At 58.5% G+C, this 18,263-nt stretch overlaps 1 protein-coding gene across 6 annotated transcripts; it reads left to right on the top strand.

The window, feature by feature from the left end:
- On the top strand, nucleotides 1–17,990 carry TBKBP1 (TBK1 binding protein 1). Of its 6 annotated transcripts, none has more exons than XM_054456048.2 (10): nucleotides 1–134; nucleotides 2,018–2,276; nucleotides 2,651–2,773; nucleotides 3,030–3,134; nucleotides 4,499–4,679; nucleotides 5,228–5,403; nucleotides 5,544–5,605; nucleotides 14,319–14,437; nucleotides 14,650–15,377; nucleotides 16,424–17,990. In XM_054456048.2, the coding sequence occupies exons 2-10, from the start codon at nucleotides 2,052–2,054 to the stop codon at nucleotides 16,550–16,552; spliced, it is 1,848 nt and encodes a 615-aa protein (XP_054312023.1). In that variant the 5' UTR covers nucleotides 1–134; nucleotides 2,018–2,051; the 3' UTR covers nucleotides 16,553–17,990. The 6 variants fall into 6 exon arrangements, with proteins under 6 accessions (XP_054312023.1, XP_054312027.1, XP_054312028.1 ...); XM_054456052.2 differs by having other exon boundaries at nucleotides 7–134; nucleotides 5,231–5,403; XM_054456053.2 differs by lacking the exon at nucleotides 16,424–17,990 and adding an exon at nucleotides 14,075–14,165 and having other exon boundaries at nucleotides 7–134; nucleotides 14,650–15,183.
- The last annotated feature ends 273 nt before the right edge of the window (nucleotides 17,991–18,263 follow it).

Here is an 18,263-nt window from a genome sequence, read left to right as displayed (position 1 = left end):
GGGAGAGACCCGGCGGCGGCGACAGGGCGAGGAGCAGAGCGCGGTGCCAGGGGGGTGGGGGCACTGGTGCCCGTTTGGGGAGGGAGCAGGCGGAGGGGGTAAGCTGCGATTACAAGCAGGAACCGGCAGCAGCTGTGAGTTCCCGGCTGGGGCTAGGGCGGGGGGAGGGGAGCGGCGCCTGGGCCGGGCCCCGGGGGTCGCGGGGTGGGCAGGAGGAGGCGGCGGGAGGGCGGCTGGCAGCCGCACGGGATGGCTGGGAGGGAAGGGGTCCGGCGTTGGCCGCCGGCATCGCCTCGCGTCCCCCTCCGCCGCCGTTCCTCAGGCCGCGCCACTCCCGTAGCCCCTTCCCCGGCCCTGAGAGGGTGTCCGGGGGCCCCGGACTCCGCCGACTGTGGGGGAGGGGGCTGCGTGGTCTCGGCCCCCGAGAGGGGAGGGGCGACAATTTCTGTCGGCCGAGCGAAAGGGGTTTAAAGGGCGGCTCTTAAAGGGGCCGCAGGAGGGGCCCGGGCCGACCGAGGCACGCACCCCTTCCCCAGCCGCCTTCCATTGCGCTCACCCGGCCGCTGGGCCGAGAGAGGAATGCGGAGGAAGGAGGCATTTGTGGGGCGGCCTCGGGGACAGAGCCCCGCCAGCGGGGTGGGCGCAGCGGGGCGGGCGGGGGTCTAGGGGGGTGTGGTGAGCGCTGGCGCCCGGAGCTGGGGGGAGGGGATGGCGTGGGAAGGAGAGGGTTAAAGGTGGGGCCGGCCCTACAAACGCGCGCACACACTCGTTACTCAGACCCAGTCACTCTAGTTTCCCTGGCACTTAGATGGGCCTGTGGGTGGCGGGGGTGGGGGGGTGGATTGAATTGGAGCCTGCGCCGGAGCCCTTTGCACCCCAAGCTCCTGCAGCCCGACCTGGGGGCCCCGCTGTCTGAACTCACAGCTCCCCGCCGAGCCCCCTCTCCGGGGCTCACACACGCTCCAGCGCGCGCACACACCTCGGACAGTCCCCTCGCGTCTCACGTGACACGCGGCCCGAACGTGCCACCCTGCCCACGCGCTCACGCACGCGTGCACACACCAGCCTCCCGGTCGCTGCCCCACTCCGTCCCGACGCCCCTGCGACCCCGAAGGCACTCATTGACTGACACACCTAAACTCATTCACAGACGCACACTCCCCCCATACGCCAACCCCAGACACACATTCATAACCAGGCCCGAGAGAAGTACACACGCACCCCCTCACTGCCTACTCCTGCTTTCGGGAGCCTGAGTCATTCCTGCCCCCTCGTAGGGTTCCCCATTTCCCGGTGCGCGGGCACCCTGAGACGGCCTTGGGAATTCGTTCGCGTCCCCTTCCACCTGGGTCCCCTTCCCCAGTTTGCGCCCCGTGACACTCAGCCAAGGACTTCCTGTGGGTCCCAGGTCAGGGGCCAAGGGGTCCTGGACCGCTGCCACATCCCCGGTGCGCCCGGGGGAGGCGCTTCCTTTTCCTGAACTCTGGGATCCTGCGGGAGGAAGCGGGGAAGTTGGGCGGGGGTGCAGCCGAGGGCGTGCCGACTGTGGAGGGGCCAACCCTCGCGCAGCTCTGGGCCTTCCTTGGGGAGGAGCTGGGGTGCCAGAGGCCCAGGCTGAGGAGCTTGGCGGCGAGGTATTTGGGGAAGTAAGGCCTGGGGTGGAGAAGCGCGGAGGACTGGGCCGGGCCCGGCTGGGAAGGCAGCCCTCTCCCATCCACAGGTCTCCCTGGGTTCTGGCAGGAGCCTGTCCCTGCTGCCGGCCTGGCTTACTTGTCCCTACTTGTCAACACCCTGGCAGCGGGGTCTTCACCTGGTTCCAGCCCCTTTTCCCCAAGGCGGCAGAGAGGATGGGGCTGAGGAGTCTGGGAAGGGGCCATGGGAGTCCTTGCTGAGCTCGGGGCAGGAAGTTTCTGGGTTGCATCTCAGCCGGCCCCAGGGCGTGCAGAGCCAGGGAGAGGGGTACCAGGGACAAACCCTAGACAGACGGCCCTGTCCATGGTTGCTCCTGCTCTCCCAGGAGGCCCCGTGTGGGCCGCGGCCCGGCCCTCACCATGGAGTCCATGTTCGAGGACGACATCAGCATCCTGACGCAGGAGGCCCTGGGGCCTAGTGAGGTGTGGCTGGACAGTCCCGGAGACCCCTCGCTTGGGGGCGACATGTGCTCCGCCTCCCACTTTGCCCTCATCACTGCTTACGGAGACATCAAGGAACGGCTGGGGGGTCTGGAGAGGGAGAACGCCACCCTCCGACGCCGCCTCAAAGTCTACGAGATCAAGGTCAGAACTTGGAGAGGAGGGCGCCTGATAGAGTGTATGGGATGGGGAGGGGGACTGGGAATCTGGCAGATACCAGGGATCCAAAAGAGGGGTCACCGTGCAGACTCTTGGGAACTTGAGGGTCTCCCATGAGAGACGTGGCTGTTCCGGATGCAAACTGTCTCCTGTTGGCTTCAGAAGGGCTGGATCTGGGATCTAAAACAGATCTGGTGGGTGGGAGATGGCTGCAGGCCCATGGGAATTGGGATCCCACTAGCCAAGGAGAAGGAGGGTCAAGGGTCTAAGGCAGGTTGTGGGGTTGGGGGCACAGCCAGGCTGAGGCCTGGGCTGGGCACCCAGGAATCCACTCTCCTGAAGCCCCACCTCACCCGCAGTACCCACTGATCAGTGACTTTGGAGAGGAGCATGGCTTTTCTCTGTATGAAATCAAGGATGGCTCCCTGTTGGAGGTGGAGAAGGTCAGCCTGCAGCAACGGCTCAACCAGTTCCAGCACGAGGTGAGCCTCCCAGGCTGGGTGCACCCCCTGAGCATCTTGCTCCAGTCTGTTTCTGATACCCTTCCCTCCACACCCCCCAGCATCTGGCCTCTGCCCCTTTGATTAGAGATGGCCAGGTCCTCCCTAAGACCAGCTGCAGCTCCTCCTGCCCCTCCATAGGGTGCTGGGAGTGGGGGTGGGGAGGTGCAGGGAGCTCTCCAACCCCAAGTCCAGTGTGGGACTGACCCTGCGGTGGGGCCCTCTGGGCCTCATCCAGTTACAGAAGAACAAGGAGCAGGAAGAACAGCTTGGAGAGATGATCCAGGCCTACGAGAAACTCTGCGTGGAGAAGAGTGACTTGGAGACAGAGCTGGGGGAGATGGTGAGGCCTGGGGAGCCGGGGGTGCTTGAGGATGTGTAGCTGGTTGTGTGTGTGCATGTGTGCATTTAGTTCTGTGTGTGAGGATTCTAGCCTGTGACAATGCAGTCCCATGTGTCACATACCACTTGTTTGTGCCCTGCTTGTGTTCATGTGCATCTGTGAGTGCCCGCCCATTTGCCCTTGTGAGGGAGACTGCATGTGTTATCCATGTTGCAGTGTCTGTGTACATCCTGGCCATGCAGTGGCCCCGTGGGAACCTCTGTCTCTTGTGTGTATGCCTGGCTCTCACACTGGGGTGACCCTGTGCCTGTGAGCACTGCCCTTGGGAGGCTGTGAGGGTGAGGGCAGAGGTGACCAGGAGTGTGTGACTGCTAGGATGGGCCTGTGCTTGGGTGTGCTTCCGAGTTAGGGTATGGCTGTGCTGATGAGCAGGTCAAAATCAAGAGACAGGCCAGGTATGGTGGTGGCTCACGCCTATAATCCCTATAATCACTTTGGGAGGTCAAGGAGTTTGAGACCAGCCTGGGCAACATAGCGAAACCCCATCTCTACAAAAAATACAAAAAAGAAGTTAGCCAGGTGTGGTGGTGCACACCTGTGGTCCCAGCTACTCAGGAGGCTGAGGTGGGAGGATCGCTTTAGCCCAGGAGGTCGAAGCTTTGGTGAGCCAAGATCAAGCCACTGCACTCCAGCCTGGGTGACAGAGCCAGACCCTGTCTCCAAAAAAAAAAAAAAAAAAAATCAGGAGACATGGTCTCAGCCAACCCCAAGCTATGACCTCAGTTAAGTCACTTAGCCTCCATCCCTCCTCTGAAAAGCAGGGCAAATATTAACACCCTCACCAGGTTGTGGTGAGGGTGATGGGGCATTCATGTATAGATGCTTTGCCTTCATAATCATAGATATTTATATGGCACTCGGGGTGTGCCAGGCACTGTTCTTTTCACCTGGCATACACTAGCTCATTTTAATTCTCAAAACAACCCTAAGAGGTGAGTGTGGGACTGTTATCCCCATTTTATGGATCAGGTGGGTGAAGTCCAGAAGCTCTTGTCATGTATGCAAATGGAAGTTCTGATGCTCCTGAGGGGGGTTGGCCTCCAAACAGGGGGCTGAGTGTTCTTTTAAGTGTCCCTGTGTGTTAGTGACAGAGCAGGGGCATTAACTTGACCTCGCCAGGGGCAACAGCCTGCAACAGCTGCATTGCGGTGGCTGAGAGGAGACTTTGCACTCACGGCCACTTGGAGAGTGGGCTTGGGATGTGTGACCTGGTGGGGCCTCTGCTGTAGTCTGGGGTGATGACTCTTCAGACATGGGGAAGTTCCTGGGCCTGTGCAGACCCTCCCCTCTGTCTCTCTCTCCAGAGGGCCCTGGTGGAGACACACCTGCGTCAGATCTGTGGTTTGGAGCAGCAGCTGCGGCAACAGCAAGGCCTCCGGGATGCAGCCTTCTCCAACCTGAGCCCGCCGCCAGCCCCCGCTCCGCCCTGCACTGATTTAGACCTGCACTACCTGGCACTGAGAGGGGGATCTGGCTTGAGTCATGGTGAGATCTCAGTGACCCCGACTTACCTCCTAATCCCCAACCTCCATTTCAACATTCCTAGACACCTCGCACTTACTTACCATCCCATCTGTAATATAATCTATTTCTCCATAATCACCCCATCCTCCCTTACCTGCTGTCCCCTCACCTCACCCACTGTTACCCTAATTTCTCCCCTTCTAACTCAGGCATTCCTGATCACCTCGTTGCAATTCCTGTACCTGCCAGCAGAGGGCGCCCCCACCCAGAGTCCCCCTACCCCGTCTCTGGCTCTGACTAGGAGAGGCCCCTGCAGATGCTCTAGACTTGAGTCTGGCCAGTAAAGCCTTCAAGAGCCCATCTTATTTTTTTCCTGGCCTCCAGGAAAATTAGAAATGCGGCTCAGCCCATCTTTCCTCGCTGCCCTTGTCGCGGTCATCCCTCCTTGGCTAGCTGTCCTGGCTTCTCTCTTGGATTCCCCATGCTGCATCCTCCCGTTTCACTCTGTGTGGCTCTGGGAGCTGGAGGAGGCAGCTGAGCTCGCCTGATGTTGTCCTGTCCACCGACAGCAGGCTGGCCGGGCCCTACACCCAGTGTGAGTGACCTGGAGCGGCGGCGGCTAGAAGAGGCTTTGGAGGCCGCGCAGGGAGAGGCCCGGGGGGCTCAGCTCCGGGAGGAGCAGCTCCAGGCCGAGTGCGAGCGGCTGCAGGGGGAGCTGAAGCAGCTGCAGGAGACCCGGGCCCAGGTAAATGCAGGGGCCTGGAACAGCTTCTGAAGGTCCAGGGCTGGGCCTTCCCCACTGTGTGCAGACTGGCCCAGGGAACTGTAGACAAGGGCCCTGGCAGGGGTGAGCTTGGGCTCTGACCTCTCCATCTTCTTCCTTAGGATCTGGCCTCCAACCAGTCGGAGCGAGACATGGCATGGGTGAAAAGAGTTGGGGACGATCAGTAAGTCACATTGGTAACCCTGGTCCTTCTAGGTTTGCCTTTCGTCCCTCTGTGATGTTTGGGAGACCTCCCCTCCCAGCCCTTAGGGGTGTGGTGTCTGGGCTGCTGTTGCTCTGCGTGCATCCTTCATAGGAAGGAGGTGGGGTTCTTTTTTTTTTTTTTTTTTTTTTTTGAGATGGAGTTTCGCTCTTGTTACCCAGGCTGGAGTGCAATGGCATGATCTTGGCTCACCGCAACCTCTGCCTCCCAGGTTCAAGCAATTCTCCTGCCTCAGCCTCCTGAGTAGCTGGGATTACAGGCATGCACCACCATGCCTAGCTAATTTTTTTTTTTGAGACGTAGTCTTGCTCTGTCACCCAGGCTGGAGTGCAGTGGCGCAATCTCGGCTCACTGCAACCTCCACGTCCCGGTTCACGCCATTCTCCTGCCTCAGCCTCCCAAGTAGCTACGACTACACGCGCCCGCCACTACGCCCGGCTAATTTTTTTTTGTATTTTTAGTAGAGATGGAGTTTCACCACGTTAGCCAGGATGGTCTCGATCTCCTGACCTTGTGATCCGCCCGCCTCGGCCTCCCAAAGTGCTGGGATTACAAGAGTGAGCCACCGTGCCTGGCCCCTTTTTTTTTTTTTTTTTTTTTTTTTTTTGTATTTTTAGTAGAAATGGGGTTTCTCCATGTTGGTCAGGCTGGTCTCAACTCCCGGGAGGTGGGGTTCTTGAGTATTGGGATCTGGGACATTCCCTTTGCTTTCCTCTGGGGCCCAAACCCGTCTCTTCTGGAGATGCCGGGGCTAAGTGACACTTACTCGGCTGCTTTGTCGCTGTGTCCAGCGTAACCTCCCCTGCTGAGCTTTTGGGCCTCCGTAGGGCCCCATTCTCTATTCCAGTGACAAGGCCTAGCCAGTTGGGTTCACCCTCCCCTCCCTAGTGAGGAAGAGGGAGGTGGTGTTTCTCGGGATTTATTGGGCCTTGTCTGCTGATCTCAGGAGAGAGAAGCCTGAGGCTTAGAGACAGGAGAGGCTTCCATGGGTTTACACAGCCGTGGGGTGGGGAGTTAGAATCTGCTCTGCTGGGGTACTGTCTTGGAATCCTACCAAGAAAGGGGCAGCAGGGAGCGGCAAGGGAGCTGTGTTGGTGGGGGGCCCAGTGCTGGGGCCTCCAGGGAGGCACTGGACAGCAAGGGAGGGGTGAGCAGCCACCCGGCAACAGTGGAACCTGGTGCCTTTCACATCCGCACTGAACTCACCCTCTCCCACTTTCTGAGAAATAGAGCTCAAACCTCTTTCCGCCTAAGTCCTCTCCCCTAAGATGAGCTGTGTGGCACAGACTCCCTACTCTAATTGGAGGAGAAGACTGAGGCCCAGAGAGGGGCAGGAACTAACCCTCCACCGCACAGCATACCCAGCTCTGGGGCTCCGGAGGTCTCCTGCCCAGCAGGCTTCTTCCTCATCTGCCTCCCAGCTTCTGGCCAACTGGGGATACCCCTCGTCTACCTCCCCACCTTAGAGTGAGGGCTTGGGTGGAGCTGTGATAGCTGGGGAGGTGGTGAGAACCCAGTTTGTGGGACTGGTGGGTGGGACCCCTCAGCTAGGCCTTTGTGGAGAGGGTCCACCCTAGCTTGTGGCTGGGGCTTGGGGCCCATCATAGCCCATGTGCCCAGACCTGGAACACACAGACACACACACACACACACACACTCACACTCTCCAATCCTAGCTTGCCCCAGAAGTCATGATGTAGGGCCCTTCATGGGTCACTGAACTCAGTCCCCTCTTACTAGACCAGCAGTGAATCTCCCAGAATTGGTAGAACTCCAAGGAGGACATTTTGGTGGGGCTGGAGTCTGGCTCTTCAGGCTTTGAATCCCAGGGGCCTTTCTTTACTGACTTGGACTCTACCTCTCTGGATCCAGTTTCCCTCACGGGCTCAGGGGCCAGTCATTGCTGAGAGATGGGAGAGGAAGGTGAGGCGGTGAGTAGAAGCAGAGAAGGGGCAGTGGCTCCCAGGGGCCAAGGTTGTATTGTGTGAGTGAAAGGAAGCCCACCCTATAAGGGGCTAGGAGGCCATATCATCCACGCTGCCCATTCTGGCAAGAGCAGCCCCTTCTCTCTCTCTCCCAAGGCGCCTGCCTTTCTCAGGCCCTTTGGCTGGGGGGAGCTGGCCTCTGCTTGGGGTCTGGCCCCACAGGCTTACTGGAGGCCACCTCCTGGCTCCTCCCCTCCTTCCCTGTGATTCGGCTCTGCCTCCAGCCTCCCAGATCTCTGCATCTGGAGCCAGCCAGGCCCTGCTGCCCAGCCACACGCTTCCTTTCAGGCCGAGCGAGCATCTCTGGACAGCCCTAGTTTGGCAAGCGTTAATTCTCAGAGGAAGTCCTCACTCCCCCGGTAGTTTTATTTTCTTATAAACTCAGCTCCTTTTGGTAATAGGCTGCTTCCCGAGTGCTCCCTCCCCTGTCCTCCCACCCAAGGAAGCCTCAGTCACTTGCTTTCAGCTCCTCTTCCCCCACTAGTGCCCCTCTTCCTTCTGTTTCCACCTGACTTTCCAGGCTGGTGGGAATTTTACAAGTAGGCTTTTCCGGGAGTGGAGTTGAGTGTCGAGGCTGGATGACCCAGGTTCGGGGTGTGATTGGGGTGAAGAGGACCAGGATGTGAAGGCTGAAGAGAGGTACACACAATTCCTAAGTCCAGCCCACTCTTAGGCGGGAATCTTCTGTATGGTGAACTCTGTATGTATGTATGCCCACCTGTCTTGGTCTAGACACCTCCGGGGCAGCCAGTTTTATTGCGGGAGTCCTCAAGGTTAACCGCCCCCACCCCCATCTCTATTAATTCCCTTCCCTGGATCCTAGCCCCAGCCCCAGGGTTTCCCAGTCCCTTCCCTCCCAGCCCCTGGCCCACAAGTTCTGGCCATTAATGTTCCCACAAAAACAGACACCCAGACCAGACCCAGGCAGACTACACCCTCCAGGTCTGACCCCCTGGGAAACCCATGGTTTGGTTAGTCCAGCTCCTAGGGACAGAGCCCAGGGAGACAAATTGCCCCAGAGGAAGAGCCACTGGGGGTCACGCAGAGGCCAAAGGCAGTGATGAGGGAGGCGGTGGGAGCAGAGCCCACCCTGCTCCTGAGGATACACAGGGAGGTAAAGACCCTGACCCTTGGCGGGGTCCCAGCCCAGGTGGAACGCGCAGCACCCACAACCCCCTTCTCTCTGGGAACAGCTCCCCAGCCTGGGGTTCCAGACTGGGGCCTTTTGGAGGGTATGGCCATGCTGAGGGGGAGGGGAAATGGGGGGGGGACTCCTTGAAGGGGATGAGAGCTCCGAAGGGACGGGGGTCTGTGAGGGGAATAAGGGCCCGGTAAGGGAGGGTGGGCTTATCTGTGCGGGATACATCTGGGAGAAGATGGGGACTCAGTATGGGCAATGAGGAAAAAACTATAGGCCTTTCTTTCTTCCCAACGTTGGGGGCTCAGCGCTGCAGCCTGGGCCCTTTTCCGCACCACCTCCCCCCTACCCCTCTCTCCACCCACAAGCCTCTGCGTGGGCTGCGGTTAGTGGTGGGAAGAAGTGTGAACTCGAGAGAGAGGATGGAAACTCTGCACGGAGGTCAAGGGCAGCATGGGGTGGGTCAGGACGGAAGTCGGAGACCCCCGCATACCCTGAGCGTAGCCTCATGCCCCAGAACCAGCAGGCCCAGGGCCTCCCCCTTCACGCTTCTCACCCTCCCTACTTCCTTTCTTTCAAGTCTCCTTCGGCCAGGGCACCCGGCTGCACTCACAGGAGTTAACCCCTGAGCACTTGCAGCCTCGGGGGCTCCCAGAGGCTAAGTGGGTCTGAGGGATGCGTGGGCTTTCAGCCCCAGTCCTTGGTGCTTTGCCTGCCAGCAGGGTGGGGAGCAGCTCATGCCAGCGCCCCCTCCCTCGATGGGAAACGCCCATCTTCCCTCCTTAAACCGAAGCCACTAGGCTGGTGTCTCCAAAAAAAGGCTCAAAACAAGTTTCCCCCTTTCTCCACCTGTCTGCTAGGCACTCCCCTGAAATTTTTTTTTTTTTTTTTTTTTTTGTCCATGCCAGACACTATGCAAGGTGATTTACCTACAAAATCTCATTTCATTCTCACAAACGTGATGTAGGTATTGTCCCCCTTTTACAGATGAGCAAACTGAGGTGCAGGGAAGTGAGGTAATCTGAGAGTTCAGTAAGAAGTTCAGTGCAGATGCCAAGTGGGTCCTGAGCAGATGGGGTGATGGCACCTCTGTGGTGTGTTTCTGGTTCAGGTTCTTCTTCAGGTAGAAGGCCCTTATATGAGGGGCAACCGTGTGATTTCTTGACCAGACTGGATCACTTTTGAAAGTGAAAGGGGGCACTATTAATAATTATGCTGGGGCAACTACTGTGAACTGGGACAGTCCTAGGCAAACTGGGATCTCTGGGCACCTCACCTATGTGGGAACCCTGGTTTCCAGGCCTACCCCTGAGCTGTTCCAATCAGCTGCATCTGGGAAGCTTTCTAGACCCGGGATGTCAGCTCTGGTGGATTCGTGGCAGGGGCTGCCATGAAGAGCCAGGCTCTGGGGACCCCGCCAGTCATAGCTGGTCGAGGAGAGAGAAGGGGCTCAAGGCACCCGAAAGGAAGTGGTGGAGCACTGGGTTGTTGCAAAGCAACTTCCTCCTCCCCGCCGGCCCGCAACCTCAAGTCCGCTCCACGGCCCGGTGCCTGTGGTCCCCTCCCCGGTGCCTGTGGTCCCCTCCCCGAGGGTCGGGTGGGAAGACTGATGCTGGGTGTGCCTGTGGGTGGTGGAAAGTTTGGTCCCTAAATTATCCCACAGGGGTGAGGTAGCTGGGGCAGCTGGAGGCAGCTTCGAGCAAGGATGGAAGGGCCCAGGAAGGTTGGATTTCTGTTTTCCTCCCAATTCTGAACCAGACGATGATTCTGACCACATGGACAGCTCTAAACCTCACCCTAATCCTAACTCTTTTACTGCTCCCATCCCTGACTCTAACCCTATCCCTGATCCTGACCCTCAGCTCTGTCCACAGTCTTGGCCACGTGCTACATCAACCTTACTCCTAGTCTGACCCTGGCTCCTTTAATCCTGTCCTCAAGGCCGTCCCCAGCTTTATCGTTTCCAGAAAAGTGTGTGAGATCTGTGAATTATTTGTGGAAAGACTGAATGAAAGGATACGAAGGGTGGAATATTTGCAGCCCAGGGGGCCCTCCTTCCTGCCAGCTCTGCCATTTGCTCTCTGGCTCCTCCGAAGTTGCCAGCTTGGCAGGCTGAGGTGCCAAGAGCCTGTGTTTGAATCTGCTGTGTGCCACTGCCACTCTGTGACCTTGAGCCAGCCTCTTAATCGCTCTGATTTTCCACTTCCACATGTGTCTAGCACCTTCCTGTCACCCCCAGGGAAGGGGTGGTGATTCTCAGGGCTTCCAGGCCACTGCCAAGGTCCCCAGCCCCCTCCTCCTCTTCATCTTTCCCTTCTGTTGCTGCCTTGCCTTTCCTCTCCCCTCCTTCCCTCTTCTTTGGGGGACGTTATAGCATAATGGTTGGTAGCCTGGACTTTGGAGTCTAGGGGGCAGAGGTCCCATCCCAGCAACTCCATTACTAGTAGGCTTTATTATTTTGGTCAAGTAACTTAACCTCTGTAAGCCTCAGTTTTCTCATCTATAAAATGAAGGTAACAGTGGCAATGCCGTAGGGTTGTTGTGGAGATGAATAAAGTTCTCAGCAGAGTGCCTGGCCCCGGGGTGAGCACTCAAACAGATCATCCGATTCTTTTCTCTCTGGGTGCCTCCCAGGTTCTGAAAGACTCAGAACTTTCTCCTGTCATGTAAGCAATAAAGCAGCATCCAAATGCAGCCATCTGCTGCCATTTACCTGACCCATTCTTCCCCAACAGTCATGGTGGTGAAAAGGCGCTCAGGTGCGGGCCAGGAAGCCAGGAAATGGAATGTGTATTTCGGTGCACGTGTGCAACTCTTGGTTGTGTTGTGAAGTTGAGATTTTTTTTTCCACTGAATTGGCAGTGTTTTCAGTGAGTCATTCAGGTCGTTAGCATCTTCAGCGGCCCAGGCCTGTGCATCTTAAGATGGAGAGAGACACCCAATGAAGGGGGAGGTCCCAAAAGGCCATGGGGCATCAGGAGGAGGTCAAGTCAATCACCTTGCCGGGGACTTAGCAGTCTTTGTGAGGGTTGCCTGAAGTTCTGGGTGGACAGAACCCACCTGCCTCAGGCCCCAGGTGGCAGAGCTGGGAGAGGGGCTGGGCATTGTGGGCCAGGGCTTCTTCCTTCCATTTTCAGCCACCCTGTCTGTTTCACTGTGAGAAGGATGCTGGGGGCTGGGTGGTAGAAACTGGGGTAGCTCCTGACAAGGGGAGGGAGGCAAGCAGGGGAGTGACAGGGGCCTGGGAACTGAGTGTGGCAGGTGAGATCTCTGAGGCGGGGTGTGAAGACGACGACCTGTATCTGTCGCCTGAGATACAGCAGTGAAAGTGGATGGTGAGAGAAGCTTTGGCTATGTGGATAGAGGACCACACTCTGTCTGTGCCCTGCCCAGAGCCCTCTCCTTCCCCTGCTGCCAAGGAGATAGCACGATCCTGCCCTCCAAAAACCCCCAGTCTGATGGGGGACACACAGCTCCTGCCCACAGATGTCCTCAGTCTGGAGGGGAAGACTTCCCTTGGGGAGTCCCCGATTTGACGTGGGACACACCTGGACCTCCCAGTCTGATGGGGGAGATGCCATTTATTCCCACAGACCCATGAGCTGAGGGTGAGGGGGCACAGGACACATTTAACTAAAACAAGGGCTGAGATGTGATGGGATGGAGGCTGCAGGGTCTCAGCAGCAGCTTCTGGGACTCCTTCCTCTCTGCCTGCCCAGCCCTGCTCACTGTCAGATGGGTGGTGAGGACTCTCCCTCCCTAAGAAGAGGGCTGTCTCCCAGAGACCTGGCCCATTTGCAGTAATTTGGCTTTGGCCCAAGTGGGTTAAAAATAGTCTTGTGGGAGGGGCAGTTTCTGCCCCAGGATTAGTAAGAGAGAGCCAGTGAGCGAGAGCAGGGAGCCTAGTCATTATCTACCCTCTCCACCTCTCTTTTCCTGCCCTCTGAAGCCCTAACCTCACAACTTCCCCTCCTCTCCTTTAGGGTTAGACTTAGACACACACACACACACACACACCCCTACGCTCATTCACGCCTTTCCTCATTCATCAGCCTGGCCTCACACCTGTCTTCACACTCTCCCATCCACATGTCCATCACTATGGGATGGGGACAGGGCCCTCCAGGCTTAAGAACTTGGGCCTCCTTGACCTCTCTATCCTGGGACAAGACCTCCCCTGGGGAGAGATCTGTGTGGAGTGACACCTGGTATTTTCTCCCAGCTCCAGCTTCCACTAAGTTCCCGAGTCCCTTCTGGAGTTGGAGGTGGGGAGAGCCAAAGAAACCTAAATCTCTGCCTTCAGGGAGATTCAAGGCTCTGTCCACACTCAGAACAGTGATGAAGGCAGGGCCCAAGGGCATGGCAGAGCTTCCCGTGAGGTCAGGGAGGGCTTCTGGGGCCGTGCGGGCCACAGTGGGAGAAAGCAGAGAGCAGTGGAGTGATGACCTTCCATGGTTCTGGGTTGCAAGTGACCTAGAGATAAAGGAAGAGAAAAGGAAGTGGGTGAAGTTCCTTGCCAAGTCTGTTCCAACTCCATGAGGGTGGGTGCCCAAGATGCCTGAACAGGAAGCAGGGAGGAAGAAAGGGAAGGAGAAAGAAAAATGGAGGGAGAGGCTCAAATGCATTATCCACTTACTGAACATCTGCCGGGTTCCAGGCCCTGGACAAGGTGGTGGGAATATAAATACAATAATGTAATCCTTACCATCAAGAAACTCTCCATAAAGTTCTAGAACAAGGCAGCCTTTGAGAAGTGCCTGGTGTGACTGGCACTCCCTGCAAGTGTGCAGTGTACAGCAGCTGTTCACAAAGATCTCAGTGTTAAGGCCCTGGTGGAGTTGTACAGCAAGGAGGTCCTGGGAGGGGCAAGGCTGAAAAGAGCCCAGAGGCAGCTGTGAGGCCGAGCCAGGTGCAGTGGACATGGAATTGGGCTGGCTTGGGGTTAAGTTTATCAGTTAGCACCTCCACCAGCCAGGAAACCATCTTCACTTATGGAACGAGCTATTCTATGCAGCAGGGTCCCCAACCTTTTCAAAGGTGAGGACTCTTCATGGATCCCACTCCCAGTACACAGATTATAACACTTTTAGTATGCACTGCTTGAGAAAATTCACAGTGACAGAAGCTACTATAAATTCAGTACAGCTTTTTGATGAATCCGTGTTTTAATTCATCATCACAGCTTTTGCACAGATTACAAAAACATTCACACACACCTGTATGAGCTGTGTTCGGGCCACGGGCAGTGCCTGATGCAGGGATTCAGGGAGCCCTTGGAATCTCTCTGCTTCCTGTCCCTGCACTTAGGCTGGGAACCACTGCCCTAGCCCAGGGAATGGGTCTCAGGATGCAGAGGCAGTCTCCCTGGAAGAGGTGGCTTTTGAGCTGGACCTTAAAGGTAGGGAGGATTTCTGCAGTTGGGGTAGGAGGGCCCTGCGGGTGGGAGGGAGCATGGTGGGGCCAGATGCTGGGGCAGAGCCAGTTCTTCCTCCACAGCTGGGACGGTAGACCCATTGCTCTTCTCGTCTTCTCCACTGCCCTCTGACTTCAGGGTGAATTTGGCGCTGGCCTACACCGAGCTGATGGAGGAGCTGGGCCGGCTTCGGGAGTTGAGTTCCCTACAGGGGAGAATCTTGAGGACTCTGTTGCAGGAGCAGGCCCGGAGTGGCGGTGAGATGGGGCAGGGTAGGGGGAGGCAGCCGCGGGACCCGGGAAGGAGCGGGTAGCCATGGCAACCATCTTGGTCATGGGGACCACCCTTTATTTCCTTTCCTGTGGCCTGGAGTTGGTGGGCATGGGTCCGGGCAAGCCCCTGGTGCTCCAGTTCTGAGGTCTTCTCTCTGCACCTTTGTCCCCCAACCCCGTCCCGGTTTGTCTTCCAGGCCAGAGGCACTCGCCGCTGTCACAACGCCACTCCCCGGCCCCCCAGTGCCCCTCCCCCTCCCCGCCTGCCCGAGCGGCTCCCCCGTGCCCCCCGTGCCAGTCCCCCGTCCCCCAGCGCCGCTCTCCCGTGCCCCCGTGCCCCTCGCCGCAGCAGCGCCGCTCTCCGGCCTCACCCTCCTGCCCGTCGCCCGTCCCGCAGCGCCGCTCGCCGGTGCCGCCGCCGTGCCAGTCCCCCAGCCCGCAGCGCCGTTCCCCGGTGCCCCCCAGCTGCCCGGCCCCGCAGCCCCGGCCGCCGCCGCCGCCCCCGCCGGGCGAGAGGACGCTGGCCGAGCGCGCCTACGCCAAGCCGCCCAGCCACCACGTGAAGGCCGGCTTCCAGGGCCGCCGCAGCTACTCTGAGCTGGCGGAGGGCGCGGCCTACGCGGGCGCCTCCCCGCCCTGGCTGCAGGCCGAGGCGGCCACTCTTCCCAAGCCCCGGGCCTACGGCAGCGAGCTCTACGGCCCCGGCAGGCCCCTCAGCCCGCGGCGCGCCTTCGAGGGCATCCGGCTGCGCTTCGAGAAGCAGCCGTCGGAGGAGGACGAGTGGGCTGTGCCCACCAGCCCGCCCAGCCCGGAGGTGGGCACCATCCGCTGCGCCTCCTTCTGCGCGGGCTTCCCCATCCCCGAGTCTCCCGCCGCCACCGCCTACGCCCACGCCGAGCACGCGCAGTCCTGGCCGTCCATCAACGTGAGTGGGGCGCCGCGTTCCGCCCACCCCGGACCGGGCCTTGAGATTGAGACCCCAGCGCCTCACCCTCCGTTGAGGGCCCTGCCCCTTTCGGGTGTCAGCGCGCAAACTATTCACCTTCCTTGGACCCCGGGCCACAGTCTAGGTCCCTTCACCTCCCTTTCCCGTGGTCTTCTGTCACCAGAAATTGGGGCCTGCCCCATTAAGATTTCGTTCATTTCCTTGGATAAGGATATGGTTTTTGGAGTGAGTGACAGTTCTGCCTTTGATTCCAAACTCCACCACTTAATAGCTGTGGGACCTTGTGCAAGTTACTTATCCTCTCTGATCCTCAATATTCTCATCTGCAAAATGGGGACAATGATTATAGTATCTGATTACCTCACAGGGTTCTTAAGAAGCAGGCAGTGAGCCTAAAGTGGTCAGCACAGTGCCTGGCTCAAGCATCTGCTATTATATTGGCTGTGGTGATGGTGGCTACTGACCATAGGAGGCCACCAGCCAACACAGGAACAGGCCTGTTTATCCAGCTCCCTTCTTCAGGCCTCAGAGCCCTTGCCCTTTTCTGTCTGTCCTGAAAGACAGAAGCCTATCTCAGGGCTCAATCATTTCACTGAAATAATGTGTTCCCTGAATGTCAGAGCCACCCATTGTAACCTGGAAAGACCAAAATATACTCCAAAGCCAGACAGAAAATTATTTTGGGGTTGTACCTTGTTTAGGATCGTCCATTGCTTTGAGTTATCCGGGAGCTGTGTCTTAGTCACTCTGGGGGCATGTCTGGGTCTTGCCTTCCCTCATTACCACAGATGCCCTGGCAAGCTTAGCAGTGACTCTCTCATACCTGCCTCCTGGGGACCCTGTCCCTAGGCAGGGGAGTGGACATTGAGCTCGTGTGGGGGAGGATGGTGCTGAAGAAAGGGTGGCTGGACCCCTCCTGCATGCCACAGCCCTCCCTGCCCTGGGTCCTGGGGCAGGGCAGGCTGGGATGTGGGGACCATGGGTGGGGGCTGGGAACCATAAGTGACTTCCTTCTCTCTCGACAGTTGCTGATGGAGACGGTGGGCTCCGACATCCGCAGCTGCCCCCTCTGCCAGCTGGGTTTCCCTGTCGGGTACCCGGATGATGCCCTCATCAAACACATAGACTCCCACCTGGAGAACAGCAAGATCTAGGGCACCAGCCCCACCCACTGGCTGTTTCTCGGTCCTCTCCTATCACCCCCAAACACTTTGAATGCTGCATGAATCTCATGGGGGGGTCCCTGCCCTTGCGACCCCCAGATACCTCCACTTGCTACCGAGTCAACGTGTGTGCCATCTTCCCTGGTCCAGGCACCACTCAGCTCTGGCTCTTCCTGGGAGGTCAGCCGAGGCTCCCCCCATGCTCCTGGTTTCTGCTTAGGAGGTGGGGACTTGGGCTGGGATGGGGACGGCCTACCCCTCCCAGGCCTCTCCCTCTGCCTTTCTGTTCTTAAACAGGGTTGGATCCAAGAAGGTGTCCAGTGCTTGGGCTTGGGGTGGGGGGAAGGTGTTAGAGGACTCCAGGAGCTCTTGCACCCCTCCCCAAATGTCCGTCTTTCTCAGATGGGGCTCTGTCTGGGGAGCACCCACAGGCTGTCTTTGGGGTCCCAGAGCCTGCTCTGCGCACTGACCCCAGTTCCTCCATCCTGTGGCCAGCCTAGGGCTCATGGCATGGGCCCCGACTGGGGGAGGGAGGCATCTTGTTTCTTGTGGTTCCCTGCAGGCCAGTCCTGTCCTCCTTTCCCTGTTCTGCCCAGTCTGGGGAATAGGGAGGGGAGGAGAGGAGAGGAGAGGAGAGGAGAGGGAGGATCCTGGAGCACTGGGAAGATCTAGCCTAAAGAGGCTTCTCTGAGGGCCAGGGACCTACAGCATGCCCCTATGGCCAGGGGACTGTCTGCCAGCCTCCCAGGCCCATGCCCTCCTGGCACCCCTGGCACTGAGGCACAGATTGTCAAGGCAGATGCCCCCTCAACCCTTCTTCCACTGGAGCCCCTGACACCACAGGTGCCCTGGAGCCCTTGTGTGACTCAGCCTCTGTTAGCTGGGTGGGCGTCATCAGCCCCTGCCTCCCAGGCCAGAACCTGAGAATGGGCCCAGGGTGCTGTGGAGATCAACTTCAAAAGAGCTAACCCCTTCCCACACTCCACCCACCCACCTACATTTCCTCTGTGAAATCTACCTCAGAGTCGTACCCTCAGAAGGACGGGTAAGCAGGAGGCCAGGGGGTCCCCAGGGCTGAGGTGGGGAGCCTTCTATGGGGAAAGCCTGCCACCCCACAAGGAATCCACCCCGCTCCACTGCGCGCCTCTCCCAGGTCTCAGCTCCAGGTGGGGAGCAGTGGCCGCTACCGACAGCGCATGTCCCACTCTTATCCAACTCTTCCAGGCCCCACCTCCCTGCACCCCTCCCCTCTATAGAGCAGGGGAGTGAAGGGGTATGTTGGGCGGGGAAGGGGCCAAAGACACGTCATTGTACCCTGAGCGTCCTCAGAGAGCGGAAATGGGGAAGGGGGCCTGGAGAGGGGAGGCGGGGGCCCCTATGCTGTCTGAACAAGTTGAAAGTCCAAATAAAACTTACCTGTTCCATCTGAGCTCAGTCTGTGCCCTCTGTGGCTGGGGGCAGGGCGGGGGACGGGTAGAGCCCTTGGTAGCAGGAGGTCTTGGAAAGTGTGTCTCAAGGGACTGTGACCATGGAAGTAGACACTGGGCAAGTAGGGGATGCATGGGGCACCCACATTCAGAGCGGTTCTGGAGGTGCAGACATGTAAGTGGTTGCAGATGACTTGTGGCGCGGCAGTCATTAGAACAGATAGATACAAAGCAGTCACCCAGCCCTGAGGAGGCCTCTTGAATTTCCCACCCAG

Source organism: Pongo pygmaeus, chromosome 19 (assembly GCF_028885625.2).
Source record: "Pongo pygmaeus isolate AG05252 chromosome 19, NHGRI_mPonPyg2-v2.0_pri, whole genome shotgun sequence".
Taxonomy (NCBI): domain Eukaryota; kingdom Metazoa; phylum Chordata; class Mammalia; order Primates; family Hominidae; genus Pongo; species Pongo pygmaeus.
This window is presented reverse-complemented; position numbering and strand designations above follow the sequence as displayed.

Coding starts and splice junctions, on each gene's coding strand:
- TBKBP1 (XM_054456048.2), top strand. CDS start 2,052: ATGGAGTCCATGTTCGAGGACGACATCAGCATCCTGACGCAGGAGGCC. Junction 2,774..3,029: donor TCAACCAGTTCCAGCACGAG/GTGAGCCTCCCA, acceptor GGCCTCATCCAG/TTACAGAAGAACAAGGAGCA. Junction 3,135..4,498: donor AGACAGAGCTGGGGGAGATG/GTGAGGCCTGGG, acceptor CTCTCTCTCCAG/AGGGCCCTGGTGGAGACACA.